General features: G+C 34.6%; 5 protein-coding genes across 5 annotated transcripts; 4 read left to right on the top strand and 1 right to left on the bottom strand.

Moving 5' to 3' along the window:
- LOC104737267 (putative lipid-binding protein AIR1) lies at positions 520–1,208 on the bottom strand. The gene has a single exon (XM_010457400.2). The coding sequence runs from the start codon at positions 1,137–1,139 to the stop codon at positions 744–746; it is 396 nt and encodes a 131-aa protein (XP_010455702.1). The 5' UTR covers positions 1,140–1,208; the 3' UTR covers positions 520–743.
- On the top strand, positions 2,711–5,063 carry LOC104737266. Its single transcript, XM_010457399.2, has 5 exons — positions 2,711–2,851; positions 3,268–3,382; positions 3,516–3,632; positions 3,712–4,564; positions 4,658–5,063. Exons 2-5 carry the CDS (start codon positions 3,278–3,280, stop codon positions 4,918–4,920), a joined length of 1,338 nt encoding a protein of 445 aa, XP_010455701.1. The 5' UTR covers positions 2,711–2,851; positions 3,268–3,277; the 3' UTR covers positions 4,921–5,063.
- LOC104738423 (putative lipid-binding protein AIR1B) lies at positions 5,705–6,289 on the top strand. Its single transcript, XM_010458599.2, has one exon. It carries the CDS (start codon positions 5,789–5,791, stop codon positions 6,143–6,145), a length of 357 nt encoding a protein of 118 aa, XP_010456901.2. The 5' UTR covers positions 5,705–5,788; the 3' UTR covers positions 6,146–6,289.
- Positions 16,205–16,915, top strand: LOC104737264 (lipid transfer protein EARLI 1-like). The gene has a single exon (XM_010457398.2). It carries the CDS (start codon positions 16,290–16,292, stop codon positions 16,695–16,697), a length of 408 nt encoding a protein of 135 aa, XP_010455700.1. The 5' UTR covers positions 16,205–16,289; the 3' UTR covers positions 16,698–16,915.
- On the top strand, positions 20,243–20,935 carry LOC104737263 (lipid transfer protein EARLI 1-like). The gene has a single exon (XM_010457397.2). The coding sequence runs from the start codon at positions 20,328–20,330 to the stop codon at positions 20,733–20,735; it is 408 nt and encodes a 135-aa protein (XP_010455699.1). The 5' UTR covers positions 20,243–20,327; the 3' UTR covers positions 20,736–20,935.

Raw genomic sequence — 22,244 nt, 5'->3', positions numbered from 1 at the left:
GTTAATTTACTCTTTTTTTTTTTGGCAAAATGTTATTTACTCTTGTGCGTTTGATGTTTAACCGGCTTTTGGGTTTAGTCCGTCGATCTATTGTGAGATCCGACTTTAAAATCAAAGATACGTACCAACGGAAAATAGTTCGCATTTTGGTAAATAACTTCTATTAACTATTTAGAGTTCAGAGTACGTAGCTTATTCTAAATAAGATAATATATATTAATTACTATAGTTTACCACCTTTTTCACTATTTATCATGATTATATTTTCTCATTCCTCGCACGTACGTGTTGCTAGTTGCTACAAACTCTGTAGACCATGCATGGCTTTCTGATGCAGAATTAAATAATCTCTGATGAATAATCCTTGGTGTTTGTATGTATATTCCTCTTAATATCAGTACAGTTCATTTACTGTGAATAATCCTAAATGCACGTGTGCATGAACAAATCCAACACTCACGGACCAGATTAAAGTTATTCCCCCCTACATTATTTTGATTAAAAACGAAGCAAGCATAGTTGGTAACACTAAAACAAAAGCATTATTTTATTATCAAGACAAGTGAAATAGATTACAACAACACAAACCCATATTTCTTGATGAGGATCTTCCTCTTTCTCATGCACCAAATCAAATAAGCAGAAAACACACACAAAAAAAAAAAAAAAAGGAAAGGAATACAATTTAACGTTCGAGCACATTTCATGCATGCCCAACAAATTCAGGACTAAGAAAATTTAAATTAAGGGCATTGGAAGCCACGTGGAGGCTTTCTGCTGCAAACATTGAGGAGCAAGCTAAGGTTGATTGGAAGGTTAATGTTGATGCCGAGAATGCTAGCTTTAAGCGCGGTACAAAGACAAACTGCAGCTTCAAGATCAACCAAACCGTCAATGAGGCTGCAACACGGCTTAACCGGAGGAGCACCTAATGTCACATTCACCAGGTTGAGCGCCTGAACACAAACACCGAGCTTCAAAGCATCTTTTGGGCATGTATCGATGGCAGGAGGGCTGCTTGGGGTTGGCTTCGGTTTGTTAGAAGACGATGGTGGACAACCGGAGCGGCCGGCTTCGGTAAAGGCGAAGAAGAGGATGTTCAGTGCAAGGAAAATGGCGAGAGAGTTTCTAAGAGCCATTTTGCTTAGCCTTGAATGAAGATCGGAGTGTTGTTTATGCTTGAGATTGGTGAAGATATCGAGGGTGTATGAGTCGGTATTTATAGGGTAAGTGGAGTAGTTTGAGTAAAGAATCAAATGAGTAATACGATTGTATTAGTGCAACTATATATTCAAATGCAACTTAAAGTTATATAATAATGATATATGTATGTAAAACCAAAATGATCAAGAATATGTATGTACCGACCATGTGAAAAGCCCTAGGCCCTATATTATTTTAGCTGGCGATCTGAAGTAAAGAGTTTGGAACGAAGTGTGAGTGTACAGCTTCCAACGGGGCTTCTTGATTTGTTCTGTTAAAATTATACTAGTGAAGTGTAAAGTTTTATAATTAATCATTTTTAAACTACGACAACTTGTTAGGTTGGGAAATTTTTATATACAAATCGGTGGATAAATTATTTGTAAGAAATAGAAGTACGTAGAGTGAAAAAAAATATTCTTTAAAAATAGTGACACCATTGATATATATCATACTTCATTGGAGCTAGTGGTTATTTTTTTTCATATCTCACTAAATCGTTAAGTTAATTTTCATCTTAAAGAAAACTACAGATTAATATTATGAAACCAAGAAGTAATATGTATATTACTCATCATCATTACTCTTAGTTTTGCAAATTTTTTATAAATATATATTAAATCGAAATCTTTGGGAAGAATGAAGAGTCCAAAACAATACTTCGATTATATATATATATATATATATATATATATATGAAACTTAAAAACTTCAAAATATATTAAAGGTTTATATTATGTGTTATATTTTATTTTACAAGACTGCTCTATATCTTTTTCGAAGTAAAAGATAAAATTAAAATAAATAGAACTTTCCTAAAACTGTGGAATGGGAAATCGCAAAAGCCGAGCCACACCAGACGAAATGTACTGTGTGCTACGATCAAATTGGACGCTTGTTGGGTAATTCGGCATAAAACGGTAGAGTTTGAAGGTTAAAATAGTAACATCAGCCAATGACAATGAAAATGTCACAAATCATTGGGCTTTATTGCCAACTGTAGCCCATATTATATTCGGCCCATTTTATGGATACATGATTAAAATTAGAGAAATTCCTTTAAATACAACTCAAAAGGTTTTTTTCCAAAAATACCATATTTTAGTTTTTTTTCCAAAAATATTATAAAGTTTTTTTTTTCCAAACTTACTACAAACACAAAAATTGATTTTTAAAGATGTCAATTTTTTTTTTTAATTTTAGGTTGACACATTTAGTTTTAGAGAATAGTTTTTAGTGGTAGGGTTTAGTATTTAGAATTTAGAGATTAGTTTTTAGTATTAGAACTTTAATTCAATTATGCAGTATTTTTGGAAAAAAATACATATTAGTGGTATTTTTGGAAAAAAACTAAATTATAATACTTTTGGAATAAAAACCAATTTTAATGGTATTTATGATAATTGTCCTTAAAACTAATTCTAATAAAAAGACAGAATTTGATTTCTTTTATTCCTCTCTTTCTCTCTCTGGAGTCAGTCAGTCAGTACACAACGCTCTCTCTCTCTCTCTCTCACTCTCAATTTGTCATCTTCTTCTTCAAACTTCAAACCCCCAAATTTCGAAAAAAATTACAAAATCCCGCCTTCGTCTTCTTCTTGAAACCCTAACGCCGAGCTCTATCTCCGTCTACCGGAAAATCATACAGGTTTGCTCCACATCTCGAATCGCCCCTCTCTCTCTCTCTCTCTCTCTCTCTCTCTCTCTCTCTCTCTCTTCGCCTTTACTTTGATAAAGCTTCTCTGTCATTTCAATTTCAATTTCGAAATTGGTTTGTTTTCGCAATCGTGTTAATCTAATTCTGGAACTCTCTTTCTCACTGGCTCTTCTCAATCTAGAACAAAATAAAATCGAAGAAGAGTGTGATGTTTAGATACCAACAAAATTCGTAATACTTTTGTTTTTGCATTGCGATTCTCCAGATCTAGCTTTCTTTGTGCAAAACCCATAGTGAAATCGAACCTTATATAAACCAGATGAGATGATGTTGTTAGAGGAACATGTATAAAATTAGAGGGAAATTTTCAATTTTGTTTTGTTTCTCTGAGTGTTTACTTTTTGCAGTTAGTGAAAAATGAATCATACAGAAGAAGAACATGGAGTTGGTGGTGGTTGTTATGAGTATGAGTTGGATCAACTCTTCCTTGTACATTCTGATATTACATCTGTTCTCCATCAGGTCCTTTTGCTACTCTTTGGCTTCACTCCTTTTCATTTTACCTGAGAGATTGATGTTTCATATTGTTATGATGTATATACTCTCTGTAGTATGTATGAGTTATGGCTAATTGAGTTATGTGGAATTTTTTTAGATTGATGAGCTTGTTGTACAAACCATGAAGCGTAGTAGTAAGACTGTGACCAAACAAGGGACTAGAGAAGTTGAATCTTTCAGATTTGTATTGTCTGATATGCTATCCACACTAAAGGTACCATTCCTTTTTGTATGTTTAACCATTTGCTTTTTAGAACTTTATATGTAATCTTTTTTTCTTTTTGATTATGCAGCCATGGTTTCCTCGATTACAAGAAGTGATAACCGAATCTGAATTGCTTCCAAAGGATCAGGAGGAACAGCTTTTGATGAGCACTAGCTGTGTGAGATCAAGTAAAGAAGAAGAAGGAGATTTGTTTGATGTTGAGAGTCCTGAACCTAGTCAGTTTGAGCCTTTAGTCTCTCCTTCTCCTCTTGTGCATTGGCGTGGTGGTGATCATAACGCTGACAAAGGTAGACAACTCTTTCTTTTGACACCATTACCGTTAGGGAAATCTGAGTTCCTTAAACATCAGAATGCGTCAAAGCTTACGGCTAAAAGGATTTTCCCAACTGCTGCTGCAAATCAATCGCTTCAAGTTTCTAAAGAAACAAGTGATGATGATTCTTTAGGAGGTGAGTTGATGAAAACTGCAGGACTTGGTAACTCTTCACCAGTACTCAGGAGAAAAATCCAGTCCGAGCTTCTAATGACCCCTTGCTTGAAGATGTCGCCTCCAAAATCTTGTAGACTGTTTAGACCGGTTCCTGAATCTTCTCTACGGGGAAAGCAAGGTGCTTGTAAGTCCACTTGCTCTGAACTGGGAGCTAGCACTTTTAATGGTTCACAAAGCTCTGGACCCTCTGGTTTTGATAAAGCAGACGATCTGTGTTCAAAGTATCCAGAGCTTTTGGGAATACAACATGCTCCAATAACAAGAAAAACAGATCTTGAATCCTCTCCGGTTTGGTGGTTTTCTCCTCCTAAAACATGTGTTTTTGTGAAGCCTGTGAATGAGAAGAAACCAATTGATGAAACTGGTGTTTCCGGAATGGTATCATCATTTGATCTTCCAAACATTAATCCAGAAGCAAAACACACTACAGGTAAAAAAAAGGTTGATGCTTTTGTTCATTTCTTTATGATTACTCATTACTCCATATCGATGATCTTTTTTACTTTCTCAACTGTTTTCTTAGAGGGAAGCATGTCAATGGTGGTTGAGAATACTCCAGTGTTTAAAGAACCAGAGAGCGTAATGACGAAAAACAGGACAAGAGCGGGTGAGAGTACTCTGAAGAAAGAGCTATGGACAAGATTCGAAGAAGCATCAATTCAAGATGAAGGTATTCATTTCAACTCGATGCCAACAACAACAGTGAGAGGAAATAAGAAGAAAGGGTTCATGGAAATGTTAGAGGAAGCGAGTGGCAATAAGGAAGGTCATGACTCAAATTTATGATGAAAGCACTCAATTGGTAAATGGTTTGGTTTATACCTTCTTTGTTTGTAATTTTACCAATTGTAATGTTCAATCTTTCTTTTACCATATCGTGGCTTGACTATATATATATTAGAAGACCACTAGAAATGAATGAACAAAGAGAATTGAATAGAGAAATAAAAAGTTAGAATGAATATTGAATGGTAATCATAATCTGTAAAGAAAATTATAAAATTAATAAGATTTTAATTTCATAACTGTATTAGTACCTAACTAAAAAGACTCAACACCGGAACTTGTAACCTAGTAGATTCATTGTACTAGTATCACCATAGTGTTATAATCCGAATTTAAATAAAACACTGTGAGTTTGTGGCTCTAAACCAAGAAAATACACATATCGGAACAGAACCACTGATCATAACAAACATTTTCATTGTCTATTCTATATTAATGTAAAAGAATACTAAATGTTGGGTCAACATCGATATATAAACTTTATCTGTGAGCAAAGTAAACAAAAATAGACAACCGAACAAGAAAACCTAATTAGATTAGATTTATCATGTCTCTGCATTGTAGGAATTTTCCGACCGGTTAGTATATGTTCAAGTATGATATATTTCTACTTCTAATATTACCTCATATATAATTCTAGTTTAATATTAAAAATTAACTAGAAGAGCTAATTTTAAATTAACTTTATGTAGTTTATACAAAAGAAAAAGAACATTTATAGTCACTATAAATAACAGATTTAAATCACTTATTTATAATCAAACCAATGAACATTTCAAACATTATAAATACCCTTCATTTACATATATGCTACATAACTCAAAGTAACTCACAAACATATAGAAAGATTCGGAAACACAAGATCGGGATGACAATGGCTCCAAAGACCTCAACTATCCTTGCTTTATTCCTTGTGAGCAATATTCTCTTCCTCAACCTCATCATTACCCAGGTTTCCGCAGGCAGCACTTGCCCAAGAGACGCTCTCAAACTTTCGACATGCGCAAATGTTCTCAACCTCATCAACTTGAATCTCGGTGCACCAGTAATGAGACCTTGTTGCTCTATTCTCTTTGGTCTAATTGATCTTGATGTTGCGCTTTGCTTTTGCACTGCACTTAAGCTTAGCATTCTTGGCATCACCATCGACACTCCTATTCACCTTAACTTGGCCCTTGACGCCTGTGGACGAACCCTTCCCGATGGATTTCGCTGCCCAACATAGTTACAATGTATTCATATTTTCTATGTATGTTTTCGATCTGGTTTTGTGACTTTTCTTTAACATCCAAATTCATGCCTAAGCAATCCACGAATAAGATTAAGACTTTTATGATGATGTGATAAACAAAAAAATATAATAATTCAAAACACGATGTTATATATTTCAAAAAGAAAAAGTTATATAAATGGAAATACTGTTTTTAAAGGAAAACTAGGTTGATACCCGCGCTACCCAGCGGGTTCTTTTTTGATGATTTTTTCATTTTATATTTTTTTATCTCTGCAATCAAAATTAAATTAAAATTGTTTGAATCTTTTAGATACATTAGCAATTATATTATTGCCCGAAGATGTTTTGATTTCTCTCAAATTGTTGTTTGCGACTGTTTTGCATATTTTGATAAATACTTTTGAGCGTGAAAATGCAACGAATGCTTCATCTAAATATACATATATCAATTCATTAACTATATGCAATTTTGTTTTGCTTAGACACATATATCAACGAATGCTTCATCTAAATAGCTTGAAGACTTGTTTCAGTAGCTTCTCCTGCAACATCATCCCCTCGAAGAACATCACACGTCCATGTCATCGAAACATGATCATTGTGGAGACGGATAAAAGGACATAAGCACTAAGCCCAAAGATGTTCTTCTACACATGGTAATTGAGGAATATGAGAAATTCCTTTTCATTTTCTAGGGAGTCTGTTTGTATGAGAAGATTGAAAAAGGCAATTTATGTAACATAAAAATGGGAATAAAAAGGAGACTGACCGTTTTCAAAGCTCCTCTAATGACTCCACTTACGACATTGCAGTAGTAAAGACCTTGGCAAGTATTGGGAAGTCCTCCAAGATTATACTTGCGATGCAATTAAAGTGATGAGGTCGAGGGAAGTAGGGCTCCTATTGACTGAATATTTGTTTAGTGATTGGGCACACGCTTCCTTTACGACGTAGAACCGGTTTCCACTTTTCCTGACGCAAGGTCAGGGTCTTTACGAATAGGACAAATATACACCAACCCTTTAAAGGATGAGGTTCTAGTTCGCCATTCCTATTATTTATAGGGCAGCAAGTCTCATCTGCACCCCAGCTTGTCACTGATGCAGTGACCCCTAAGAACATCTTGGACCCCACCTGTGTAATAAGACAAAGCATGTTACTGCTTCTCAATACCATTAAACCAAATGAGATATCTACCGGACATTAAACACTATGCTCTATACTAAACTCTGATTTAACAATTACGGTTTGGTTTGTGACTTGTTTTGCGGCTTCGTAGTTAAATCCTTAAACAAAGACTATAGAGTTACCAAAGTCATAGACACGTTATATCCCTTGATGAAACCTAACACTTTCTCATCGTAGTGAAATCATGGGATCCACACAAGAGAGCCATAGCCAAATACCCACATCATCATGTTCTCACGTTAATGTTGAATAAGGACAAAATATAACCATAAGTCAGAAATCATGTTTTTTTGGAGGGAAAATAGCTAGAGAAATAGGACCAACATGTAAAGACAAGTCAAGTGCTTAACACACATGCAGTTAACATTTAAGAAAAATGACAATGGACCAGCATTCGAAATGTTAGTTACTCTTTTAATGTCAACATATAAGCGATAAAGACCCAAATCAATACCAATGAGGCTACTTGGAACCAGTTTTCTCTTCTTGTAAACCCAATTTTTGAATATACCCTAATCATAAACCCATATCTATTATTCTGGATCAATCTATTGTACTAAGAATTGCTAAACAAACATATTAGAACAAAATCTAGGAAATGAGAATGAATAGACTGAGGATTATTGAAGTTTAACACAAGCATTGAGGACGACGTGAGTGATTGAGAACTAATACAAAAAGAGGCTAACAAATCGGACTTTATCATCCATCTCTCAATTCTCAAGTCGGAGAAGATGTAGCAAAGATGCGTTTATTACTTCTGTTTCTTCTGACAAAATTTGTTACCTAGCAACACAAATTAGATCATGCTCTTACCAGAATAAATCAAGCACACAGCGATGTGAATCGATTCTCATCGGAGAAGAAAGCATAATATGCTTTAAATCAAATTAGAAATCGAATAAGAAAGCAGAAGATGAAATTGAGTTATCATGAAATAGATTCTCATCGGAGAGAAGAAGTATTATGCTCTAGCTTAAGAAGATTTTTATGCTTTCAAATGGCAGCGTTAGAAAGAAGAAGTTGGAATCGAGATGTTTAATGATTTTCATATACGACAATTTTTGTTTATGTTCCAGCTTGGCAGTTTTTCGGGTGAGCATATTAATTCTTATATTTTGATAGGCTATTGATTTTAATTAATGTGTCACCTACAGAATTGTTCTGAATGCTGATGTGTCAAGCTTTTAAGAAAAACCAAAGACTTTTATTGTCAATTAGGATAAAATTCGCGCTACCCCGCGGAATTGTTTTATATTTTATTTTTATTTTTATTATTTTTGGATAATTTTATATCTGTTTGTAATTATAAAATTATTATTAATATAGTTCTTGACAATGTTCATTGGTTATATATTTGGTTTTAGGTTTTTCTTATTATGTATTGCTAGTTTTATTATTGTAACGGACTTGTAGATTTAAATCAATTTTTTCTTGTATTAGGATGTATTGGAAGACCATTATTATTATTAGTTGTTTTGTTTTATTTAATCAATTTTAGCGTTTGATATTTAATGTTTTTATCAACACTAAGAAGATTTTTACGAATTTTTTGTTTTTAAGAAATTGTTGATTGTTTTATATCAATTCTACTCCCTTACATGTTTATGAGCTTAGTTAATTAATTATTAAACATATAATGAAAAATGTTTTTTCTCGCTTCGGAAAAATTAACTCATATGAGTCGAACTTGTGTTCAAAATTGTCCAACCTTTTTTTTCTTCGGATATGAAACTTTATTGAATGTTTTTATTCACAAAAAAGAAATCCATCAAAACATTTTTTTTATCATTGACATCTCCTTTTTGGGGTTTATGATTGATCTTTTTATATGATGATGGGGTCCGGTTCACCTTATGTAAAAGTAAAACTCATTCTGATTATATATACTGAAATCAGTCGTCGATCATAAATACTAAGGAAATAAAATCTGTATACATTATTATAAAATTAATAACTTAAATCGTTCTTTTATAAACCCAAACCGATATATAATTTTATAAAATTTAATCCTTAAACATCTTATTTATAAACCCAAACCGATATATAATTTCATTCTAATTATAAAATCAAAACCCTAATCATCTCATTTGTAAACCCAAACCGACATATAATTTCGTATTAATTGTAAAATCAAAACCCTAACCATCTCATTTGTAAACCCAAACCGACATAGAATTTCGTTCTAATTATAAAATTTAAACTCTAACCACCTCATTTGTAAACCCAAACCAATACAAAATTTTGTTCTAATTATAAAATCTAAACCCTAACCACCTCATTTGTAAATCCAAACCGATATATAATTTTGTTTTAACTGTAAATCTAAGCTCTAACCACCTCATTTGTAAACCCAAACCGACCTATAGTTTCATTTTAATTGTAAAATCTAAACCCTAATTCTCATTTATAAACCCAAACCGATATATAACCTCATTTAATTGTAAAATCTAAACCAAAACAATTTAATTTTCTTAAATAAAAGTATACAGAATTATTTTCCTTAATTTGTTTTGCTTTTTAATTTAATTTTGATTTTTTTTTAATGAAATATTAGATAGAACATTCCGATTGGTTGAGAGATGAGGGAGTGAATAAATAAGTTCACCCTTAGGGGTGAACCTAAGTATTTTCCTAGGATTTAAGCGTCAACAAGACATAACAACATACACTTTAAAACATATCTCAATCTAGACATCAACACAAAAACATATCAAAATATATTACTTAGTAAAGACTCAAAATCCAGATAAAAGTTTATATTTTGACAAGAAACGATCCAAAAGCTAAAGAACAGATGCAAAAGTAAAAAAAAAAAATACAATTCAAAAGCAAAAGTTTACATCTTTGACACATAAAATATCAGGACATTAACAGACTTGATCAGATTTCACAATTTATTTTATTTTATTTAGAATATATCTCAAGTTGATTGTTATAGAGATTTGGGACAAGGAGACCTTGAATTTTTACAAATACTTCAGGGAGCCATCAGTTTCCGACCAGATCAATCAACTCGACAAGTGATGCTCTGAACTCCGAAGCTTGATGCAATGTACTCACAACCTTTTCCTTGATTCCCTCCTCCGCAACTTGCCAATAACCCCACCAAGAAGCCTCCTCCTTCCTCTTTTCTCCGTCGTGTTCTTCCTCTGGTTCGCTTTTCTCCCCTCTCTCTCTCTCACTTAATTTCTTTCTATAATCATTTAGTTTCTACTTGGGTTCCTTATATTTTTTAGATCTCCCTTGTAAACCTAGAGAATCGCCTGCATTTTACTCGTTCTTCCTAAGTATCTCAGATTTTCGTTACCCCAATAATTTTTCCGATCTAGATTCGCCTTTCCTCCAGGGTCTGTGAAATGTTTTCGTTGGAGATGAATATTAAGTGAAAGATGAACATATTTTAACATGGCGACCTTAGTTCTCGAGATCGATTTGCTTCTCACTTCTCCTCATGGTTACATGACACCTTTTCATAAGAAGGTCATCACGATCCGAATCAATTCCACCATAGATAGAAAACTAATATATATATATCATCTTGCGTCATTGTCATTGTTCTCAATGGATAACTTTAAGCCCACTTATTTTCAAAATTAACAATTTCAATATTTTAAGATCAAGTTTAAGATTACGGAGGTTAAATATGGGCCGTCTTGTACGGCCCTTAGGGCACAAGCTTGGAAACTGGAGGTTCCCTCGAAGGTTCAGCATTTCTTCTGGCAGATTGCCTCGGGTTCCCTCCCAGTGATGGAACGACTTGCTCATCGGGATGTTCGGTGTGATACCCTATGTAAACGCTGTGGGTCGGAGGTGGAGACTATCAACCACGCACTATTTGAGTGTTCTCATTCCCGTCGGATTTGGGATTTTTCGTCTGTAGACCTAACTTCTGGGGACTTTCCCTCTAGTTCCATATACACGAATCTAGATTATCTTTTTTGGCGGGTGTCATCCCTAGTGGATATTCCGAATTTACGTTTTCGTTTACCATGGATTGTTTGGTCAATTTGGAAAGATAGGAACAAAAAAGTTTTTCAGGGATGTGAGGCAGAACCAATCGAGGTTATTAATCAAGCGGACAATAACAGATTGTTATGGAAAGAGGCTAAGACTTTCTACTCGGCCGCCCTAGACCTCCCGCCTGCGGAGTCTCGGGACTCTTCACCCCGGTGCTAGGTTGATGGTTCTTGGAAAGAGTCAGATCCTATGGTCGGTTTGGGTTGGTGGTTCTGTAATAGTGAGGATTCCACGCAACTAATGGGAGCACAGAGTCAACGTCGCTGTCCTTCCCCTCTACATTCAGAGCTTCAGGCTTTGATTTGGGCGATGGATTCCTTACTGACGGCGGGGGTTGATTGTTAGAGCTTCGAGACGGATTGTGCAGAATTAGTGGTGATGGTGCAGTCTCCTGATGAATGGCCCGCTTTCTCCAATCTTTTGGACGACTTCAATGTAATCCGGCTATCCTTCCCAACCTTCCAGCTGTCTAGGATTCCCCGAACGTTAGACGACCCAGTATGTACTTCGAGATCTTTATTTTCTGAGACTTCTTTTGTAAACTCTTACCCTCCGGTTTGGGCAACCAATCTTTGAATTATTTTCTAGTTTAATGTTTGGTTGAAAAAAAAAAAAAAGATCAAGTTTAAGAGAAAAAGTGATATGAAAAAAAAAAGACTTATTATAGATTAAGACATGTTGAATTGTATTAAATAATTTTATTAGCTAACGATTTTACTGAGATATCAAATTAAGAAAATCTAAAATACTGAATTGTCAGATGAGAAGAGCAACATATTCAAGTTTTATTATATTGATTAATTTGATACGAAACTCCTTCACATCGATCCCACTAAAATATGTATTAAATTAAAAAAATCAACATTCATTTACCACACAACTTCTTTTATCGGGTCTGAATCGATCTGAACTATGTAAGAAATATAATTAGCTATTTTGATGGATAATTAAAACTCTTTCTTACGAGGGACTGAAGTACATAGTGGGTCGTCTGACCCAATTTGAAGATTGGAGTATTTTGTTTTCTATTGGGAGTCAAACATAAATGATCATTGAATTGAAGAAACCAAAACAAAAATGTCATACAGTATTTAATAAATTTAGATGCACGTATCCCATTATTCTAAGAAATAGCTTATAATAAGATTACTTATTTTAAAAACTTTAAGCCCACTTATTTAAAAACTAAACCCAACAAAATAAAATCAAGTTTAGTAGACAAAGTGACATCGACAAAAAAACTTATTATTATAATTATAGGTTGAGAGATGTTGAGTTGTATTATTTGAAATGTTTTTATTGACTAACAATTTTAAGGAGATGTCAAGCCAACAAAAACCTGAAATACTGAATTGTCAGAGAAGGAGAACAAAGTATCGTAGTTTTATTGTATTGATATCACATAATGCTTATGTCAATATCACATAATACTTATAGCTTAAATTGTCTGAATCGAACTCACTGCCCGAGTGTTTCTAACAGCATTTAATTAAAGAACATAATAACATAGTAGCATAATAAATAATATAAATCACAAAATATAATGAACAACCCGGTAAAAGAATCTGTAATTTAAAATATATGTTATATATACTGCAAATAATTTAAAGTGTCATTTACATACTGGTTGCCGAATAAACTAACTGTCAACTGATTTTAAAATGTTAACTATGATATTTCACCGTAAATTGTTGAAAGCTTTAAAATGTTAATAGAACAATTATGCATACAAGTTTTTATAATCCAAACGAGAAGGATAAAGCCAATAAAATTGTGAAAGCCAGACTTTTTCTAATAATTTACAAAAAAAATTGCCAGCTAAAGCTCACGATCCCGCACTCACCTTAACAAGCTGATTCTAACAACAAATATATATAGGAGATACTCTCCTCGTGTCTCAAACACTCCAGAAACATCCTACAACAAGTCACACAAACAAAAGAAAACTGAACAGATTTATCAGAAAAGAAAAGTCTCAAAGACGAAACCCTAAAATAAAAATCAACCGTCAACTAACAAATCCCTCCAGTGAAAAGGTAGCCCAAGACAACAAAAAGCTTCCCACAAAATCTTGTGCCAATCAGAAACCATAGACCTTGATATCAACTACAATCCCCAATGGTCCCAACTCGCATCAGAGAAAATGTGTCTCACGAAACTTTGACAACAATTTGATATATCGAAACTGTTTCCTCACAAACCCTAACGATTTTGTTCCTTCTCCTTCTTTCTAAAATAAAGCTGTGTTGATCTCTTTCTCTTCTCTTTCACACCAAATCGACCAAGGCTCTCTCTCTCTCTTTCTCTGAGACTCCAGTGTCGACAATCCACAAAAAGGAGATGGAAGCTTCACTTTTAGAAAGACTACTAGGGCTGTTGTTTAATTAGATTAAACCAGAATTTATTTCAACCAAAATTAATTAAAATCCATTCTTTTGGGTTAATCAACACAACCCAAAATATAATCCCTGAACATGGATGTTACAGTTTTGCATTTGGTGCCATTCTTTGATCATGACATCAAATATCAAACCTCCTTCGATCCTTTTGTGCTAATGTGGCTTATATTCTTTTTACTTGTTTTCCTTTCATGTTTTAGAGTACGTTCCTCGACCATGGGTTGGAACTTATCGACCTTGTTCGAAAATTTTTCGTTTCGAGTTCGCACTTTACAAAGTACTTCGATATTCTTCGACTAAGGACATTAATATGTTCATGCGTCTAACACCATCGTCAGATATGTCGTTCTAATGGCTATCAGTACTATCACATTAGTACCATCGTTAGCTTTTCTGTATTTTTTATGGTCCTTTCTCTTATTTTATTTTTGGCTCGATGGTTCCTCTTCTTTGTAATTCTAAAGACTTTCTACCGGAAAAAAACATCTGGAACATCGATCATCTATTATGTTGGTTCCATGGCTCTCTTGTCCGACATTGGCCACCGAATCGTTTTTTTGACATATCTATGCTTCTTCAAAAATCTTTTGGCTGTTCTCTTTATTTTTTCTTCTCATTATTTTTTTTTCCAACCAAACATCAGGAACGTGAACCATCGCGACTAAATCTGCATTGTCCATCTCAAAATTCTGACAGGAAACACCGTTTGCAAGGATACATTCCATGGCCCAAATCAGGGCTTCCAGCTCTGCCTGAAGTGGAGAGTGGAGAGGGGCTTCGTCAGAGACACCTACAACCGAGCAATAAAGTCTGTGCATTATTATTACCACCACCAACCAATACCTGAATTGGGCTTAGATGCTTTCCAAGAGCCCTCGGTTTGACAAAAAAAAGTCCACAATCCGGCCTCCTCGAGGGAAACACCGTAANTTTATTTTTGGCTCGATGGTTCCTCTTCTTTGTAATTCTAAAGACTTTCTACCGGAAAAAAACATCTGGAACATCGATCATCTATTATGTTGGTTCCATGGCTCTCTTGTCCGACATTGGCCACCGAATCGTTTTTTTGACATATCTATGCTTCTTCAAAAATCTTTTGGCTGTTCTCTTTATTTTTTCTTCTCGTTATTTTTTTTTCCAACCAAACATTAAGTAAAAAGAGAATCCAAAGTTGGTAACCCAAGTTGGAGGAAAAGAGTTTACAAAAGAGGATGCAGAAAGTAAAGATCTAGACGACCGAGCAAGACAATCCGCCTTCAAATTCTAGGAGCGTGAAATCTTGGACAGTGTGAAAAGAGGGAAGACAGACTAGAGACGGAGAAAATTGTCCAGGAGATTAGCAAAAGCAGGCCATTTATCAGGAACGTGAACCATCGCGACTAAATCTGCATTGTCCATCTCAAAATTCTGACAGGAAACACCGTTTGCAAGGATACACTCCATGGCCCAAATCAGGGCTTCCAGCTCTGCATGAAGTGGAGAGTGGGGAGGGGCTTCGTCAGAGACACCTACAACCGAGCAATAAAGTCTGTGCATTATTATTACCACCACCAACCAATACCTGAATTGGGCTTAGATGCTTTCCAAGAGCCCTCGGTTTGACAAAAAAGTCCACAATCCGGCCTCCTCGAGGGAAACACCGTAACCATGTTTTATTTCGTGTTTTTATTTTTCTCATTCTTCTCATTCTTTCTGACTTCCTTTTAGATTTTTTTTTTCAAAATTTTTATTTGGGTTTTTATTTTCTAGTGCAGGTCACTACAAACATAGTAGCATTATCAAAAATAATTTTACTATATTAATGACAAAATAGAATATCTGTTATACTGCAAATAATTTAAAGTGTCATTTATATACTGGTTGCAAAATAAATTAATTAACTGTCAACAGATTTTTAAATGTTAACCATGTGTTAACTATGATATTTCACCGTAAATTGTTAAAAGCTTTAAGCTGTTAATGATATAGAACAATTATGCATACAAGTTTTCATAATCCAAACGAGAAGGATAAAGCCAATAAAACTGTGAAAGCCAGACTTTTTCTGGTCAGAAAGTTCCAAATTACTAATTTTCAAACAAAATCGCCAGCTAAATCACATATATGACTACACATGGGACTTATGAGTAATTATTGAACATATATGCATCGATTCTTATTTAAAGCTTTTTTTGGTAACAATGTTCAATTTTGATTACAAATTGTGCAAAATCCATAAAATATTTATACGCCAATTCATTTGATGCGAAATTATACAACCACCACCCACGTACCCCCATGATTGAAATGAAATATATCTCTTTACCACATAAGAAAACAAAGATCCATTGACTACTGTTACTTAAATGTACATTGCTTTGATAATTCCTCAAAATTAAATAGTAATGACAGCTTTAATTAACAGACCAGCCCCTTACAATCCTAATATAAATAGATGATCAATCTCTTCATTTATCTTCACCACTCTCTTTAGCAACACTTCTTTCTTTAAAACTTCTTATCTAAAATAGACATATATACTTCGAGAGATGGCTTCAAAAATCTCAGCCTCACTTGTCATTTTTCTCACCTTTAACATCCTCTTCTTCACGTTGACCACCGCGTGTGGTGGTGGTTGCAGTCCAGTCCCTAAACCCAAACCTAAGCCAAAGCCTACTCCCAGCCATTCCTCCACTGGAAGCTGCCCAAGGGACACTCTCAAGCTCGGTGTTTGCGCCAATGTCCTCAAGGATCTTCTCAAAATCGAGTTAGGCACACCACCAGTCAAGCCTTGCTGCTCACTCCTCAACGGTTTGGTTGATCTTGAGGCCGCAGCTTGTCTCTGCACCGCCCTAAAGGCTAATGTTTTAGGCATTAATCTTAATGTTCCTATCTCTCTTAGCCTTCTTCTCAATGTTTGTGGCAAGAAGGTCCCTTCTGGCTTTGTATGTGCTTAATTGATTCTCTATCCAGTATCCACCCTTTGATTGGTTATAATGTTTGTATCTTTTTTCCGATGTTTTTTTTTTTATCTCTGATTAAGATTCTTTGAGTTCTCCTATTTTCAGTTGTTAATTGAATAAATGTTGATTCTACTTGTTTTGATGTATCCATAGCAAATCAATTTGTTCATTCATATTATTGCAATTAATAATCAGCCTATTGTTTCCGCTTTTATCCTTAAATATTCATGCGATCCAAAGAGCATGCTGACCTAATATATCTATCTAAATACATCAATTAGATTAATGTAACCCTAGAATTTTAATTTTATGAGAATTAACAATATAATATAGTGACATATTGTTAAATTTCCATCCAATACGTCTGATGGGTAGGATAATCCAACACATCTACTTTCACAAACCACCGGCGATAGTACTTCCCGATACCAGCGTGACCCCCACTTTCCAACAACTTGTCAATAGCCAACTGCACTTCCCACATAGAAGCTAAAAACACTACATGACTAACAACACACAAAACAACTTACCGTAGAATCTCATTGAAAGCTCGAAGAGGATGATACTAGGACTCCATACCACATGCAAATTGACTAAACACTCATAATCAATTCCATCACACAACATCATGCGTCAAACAACAGGAAAATAATTCAACCAATGAAATTCCTAAACCGCTCTAAACCATCCTTAACCTGCCCTAGAACCGTAAAGGCTCTGTTACCAAACTGAAACAATCCGACCCATTTTTAAAAATAATAATAATATAATTAAATATCTCATAATATTTAATTACAACCCAAACAATAAACCAACAACAAATCAACATGCACAGCGGAAGCCAAACTAAACAAACTCCAATTTAATATAAATACAATACCAATCATAACCAATATAAATTAGCAACCAAGAGTACTTCTAATATGGTTCCAACAACAAAATAACATAAACATAACACAACAACCGAGACTCTAGATCATCCTCCCCCCATCGCCACGATTCCATGCTACACAAGCATTACCTTCACCAAAAACACAATGAGATGCGTGAGTATTACCAAAAATACCCAATGAGGCGATCCTCCCATCTATGAGCTATACACACAAGCAAATAAAGAGTACAACCACAAATAAAACATAACATACTAGTCATTGAACAGATCACCCAATAAAACATTCACCACACCTACACATCATCACACACAACAAGTCATACAACCCAATCACTTAGATAAGCTCATGGTCCCGCACTCACCTTAACAAGCTGATTCTAACAACAAATGTATAGAGGAGATACTCTCCTCGTGTCTCAAACACTCCAGAAACATCCTACAACAAGTCACACAAACAAAAGCAAACTGAACAGATTTATCAGAAAAGAAAAGTCTCAAAGACGAAACCCTAAAATAAAAATCAACCGTCAACTAACAAATCCCTCCGGTGAAAAGGTAGCCCAAGACAACAAAAAGCTTCCCACAAAATCTTGTGCTAATCTGAAACCATAGACCTTGGTATCAACTACAATCCCCAATGGTCCCAACTCGCATCAGAGAAAATGTGTCTCACGAAACTTTGACAACAATTTGATATGTCGAAATTGTTTCCTCACAAACCCTAACGATTTTGCTCCTTCTCCTTCTCCCTAAAATAAAGCTTTGTTGATCTCTTTCTCGTCTCTTTCACACCAAATCGACCAAGGCTCTCTCTCTCTCTCTTTCTCTGAGACTCTAGTGTCGACAATCAACAAAAAGGAGAGGGAAGCTTCACTTTTAGAAAGACTACTAGGGTTGTTGTTTAATTAGACTAAACCAGAATTTATTTCAACCAAAATTAATTAAAATCCATTCTTTTGGGTTAATCAACACAACCCAAAATATAATCCCTGAACATGGATGTTAAAGTTGTGCATTTGGTGCCATTCTTTGATCATGACATCAAATATCAATCGTCCTTCGATCCTTTTGTGCTAATGTGGTTTATATTCTTTTTACTTGTTTTCCTTTCATGTTTTAGAGTACGTTCCTCGACCATGGGTTGGAACTTATCGACCTTGTTCGAAAATTTTTCGTTTCGAGTTTGCACTTTACAAAGTACTTCGATATTCTTCGACTAAGGACATTAATATGTTCATGCGTCTAACGCCATCGTCAGATATGTCGTTCTAATGGCTATCACTACTATCACATTAGTACCATCGTTGGCTTTTCTGTATTTTTTATGGTCCTTTCTCTTATTTTATTTTTGGCTCGATGGTTCCTCTTCTTTGTAATTCTAAAGACTTTCTACCGGAAAAAAACATCTGGAACATCGATCATCTATTCTGTTGGTTCCATGGCTCTCTTGTCCGACATTGGCCACCGAATCGTTTTTTTGACATATCTATGCTTCTTCAAAAATCTTTTGGCTGTTCTCTTTATTTTTTCTTCTCATTATTTTTTTTTCCAACCAAACATCAGGAACGTGAACCATCGCGACTAAATCTGCATTGTCCATCTCAAAATTCTGACAGGAAACACCGTTTGCAAGGATACATTCCATGGCCCAAATCAGGGCTTCCAGCTCTGCCTGAAGTGGAGAGTGGAGAGGGGCTTCGTCAGAGACACCTACAACCGAGCAATAAAGTCTGTGCATTATTATTACCACCACCAACCAATACCTGAATTGGGCTTAGATGCTTTCCAAGAGCCCTCGGTTTGACAAAAAAAAGTCCACAATCCGGCCTCCTCGAGGGAAACACCGTAACCATGTTTTATTTCGTGTTTTTATTTTTCTCATTCTTCTCATTCTTTCTGACTTCCTTTTAGATTTTTTTTTTCAAAATTTTTATTTGGGTTTTTATTTTTTAGTGCAGGTCACTACAAACATAGTAGCATTATCAAAAATAATTTTACTATATTAATGACAAAATAGAATATCTGTTATACTGCAAATAATTTAAAGTGTCATTTATATACTGGTTGCAAAATAAATTAATTAACTGTCAACAGATTTTTAAATGTTAACCATGTGTTAACTATGATATTTCACCGTAAATTGTTAAAAGCTTTAAGCTGTTAATGATATAGAACAATTATGCATACAAGTTTTCATAATCCAAACGAGAAGGATAAAGCCAATAAAACTGTGAAAGCCAGACTTTTTCTGGTCAGAAAGTTCCAAATTACTAATTTTCAAACAAAATCGCCAGCTAAATCACATATATGACTACACATGGGACTTATGAGTAATTATTGAACATATATGCATCGATTCTTATTTAAAGCTTTTTTTGGTAACAATGTTCAATTTTGATTACAAATTGTGCAAAATCCATAAAATATTTATACGCCAATTCATTTGATGCGAAATTATACAACCACCACCCACGTACCCCCATGATTGAAATGAAATATATCTCTTTACCACATAAGAAAACAAAGATCCATTGACTACTGTTACTTAAATGTACATTGCTTTGATAATTCCTCAAAATTAAATAGTAATGACAGCTTTAATTAACAGACCAGCCCCTTACAATCCTAATATAAATAGATGATCAATCTCTTCATTTATCTTCACCACTCTCTTTAGCAACACTTCTTTCTTTAAAACTTCTTATCTAAAATAGACATATATACTTCGAGAGATGGCTTCAAAAATCTCAGCCTCACTTGTCATTTTTCTCACCTTTAACATCCTCTTCTTCACGTTGACCACCGCGTGTGGTGGTGGTTGCAGTCCAGTCCCTAAACCCAAACCTAAGCCAAAGCCTACTCCCAGCCATTCCTCCACTGGAAGCTGCCCAAGGGACACTCTCAAGCTCGGTGTTTGCGCCAATGTCCTCAAGGATCTTCTCAAAATCGAGTTAGGCACACCACCAGTCAAGCCTTGCTGCTCACTCCTCAACGGTTTGGTTGATCTTGAGGCCGCAGCTTGTCTCTGCACCGCCCTAAAGGCTAATGTTTTAGGCATTAATCTTAATGTTCCTATCTCTCTTAGCCTTCTTCTCAATGTTTGTGGCAAGAAGGTCCCTTCTGGCTTTGTATGTGCTTAATTGATTCTCTATCCAGTATCCACCCTTTGATTGGTTATAATGTTTGTATCTTTTTTCCGATGTTTTTTTTTTTATCTCTGATTAAGATTCTTTGAGTTCTCCTATTTTCAGTTGTTAATTTAATAAATGTTGATTCTACTTGTTTTGATGTATCCATAGCAAATCAATTTGTTCATTGATATTATTAAAGTTAATAATCAGCCTATTGTTTCTTCTTTTATCCTTAAAGATTCATGTGATCCAAAGAGCACGATACTATATTATATGCTGACCAATTAAATTTTATGAGAATAAACAATATAATATAGCGACATCTAGTTAAATTTTCATCCATGTACGTCTGATGGGTTGGATTATTCAGCGGAATAGCCACGAAAATGCTCTAATTTCTACGTGATTAACTCGTGGCTAAGTAGCCATGAAACTATCACTTAATAGCCACATTTTTCTGTTTTACTTTAGTAGCTAATTCGTGACCAGCTTATGTTAGTCACGATTTTCTGTGGCAAAAGCGTGACTATGCGTTTGCAAACTAATAGTTTTAAGATGATGGTCTTTGGCTCTATCATCTTATTCTCTTATATTAGAATCATAAATTTTTTAACTTAGAAACCAATTATTAATAAATCTATCCATGTTCCTTAAATAATAATATACTAGATGAGGACCCGCCCTATGTGCGGGTTTATAATTTTATAAATTTAATTAAATTTAATAAAAATATATTAAAATTTGTTGTATATTTTTTATAATTTGTTTTGTTATAATACACTGATTTATATCCATCTACAAATCTTTTATGTATGTTACTATTAAAATTGTATTTTTTACATCTAAATGTAATCTATGTTTTAAATATATTCTTTATCACCATATGAACACATTAAGCTAACTATTTTACTTTCACTTATGCATAGATTTTTAATCACTAAAATTATTGGGTCAAAAAACATTTTGAATAAAAATATATTACATAATATATTAATCAATGAAGTATCATCACAATAATATATGACCACCATAGAGAAAACCTCGGTTCCGCCCTCATCCCTTATGGAGAGAACCTTGTGTCCAACCTCCTCTACCACGGAGAGAACCTTGGTTCCGCCTTCCTCCCTTGTGGAGATAACTTTGCCTCCAACCTCCTTCACCTCTCTTGGGGAGACAACCTTCTGTCCAACCTTCTCCACCATAGAGAGAAGCTCGGCTCTACCTTCCTCTTGTGTAGAGAGAACATGTTTCACATCTTTTTCCTATTTCAAAATGGCCTTCTCCGACAACCAATGAAAGTAACAACATTTTTCTAACGTTACAAAATCTTTTAATAGTAACTATGCAGAAGTGAAAGTAAAATAGTTGGCTTAATGTGTTTATATATTACATAATATACTAATCAGTGATGTATTATCAAAATAATTTATGACCACCATGGAGAAAACCTCGGCTCCGCCCTCATCCTTTATGGAGAGAACCTTGTGTCCAACCCCCTCCACCATGGAGAAAACCTTG

The sequence above is a fragment of the Camelina sativa genome, chromosome 13 (assembly GCF_000633955.1).
Source record: "Camelina sativa cultivar DH55 chromosome 13, Cs, whole genome shotgun sequence".
Lineage (NCBI taxonomy): Eukaryota > Viridiplantae > Streptophyta > Magnoliopsida > Brassicales > Brassicaceae > Camelina > Camelina sativa.
Note: the sequence above shows the minus strand (reverse complement) of the source record. Positions and strands in the feature narration are given on the sequence as shown.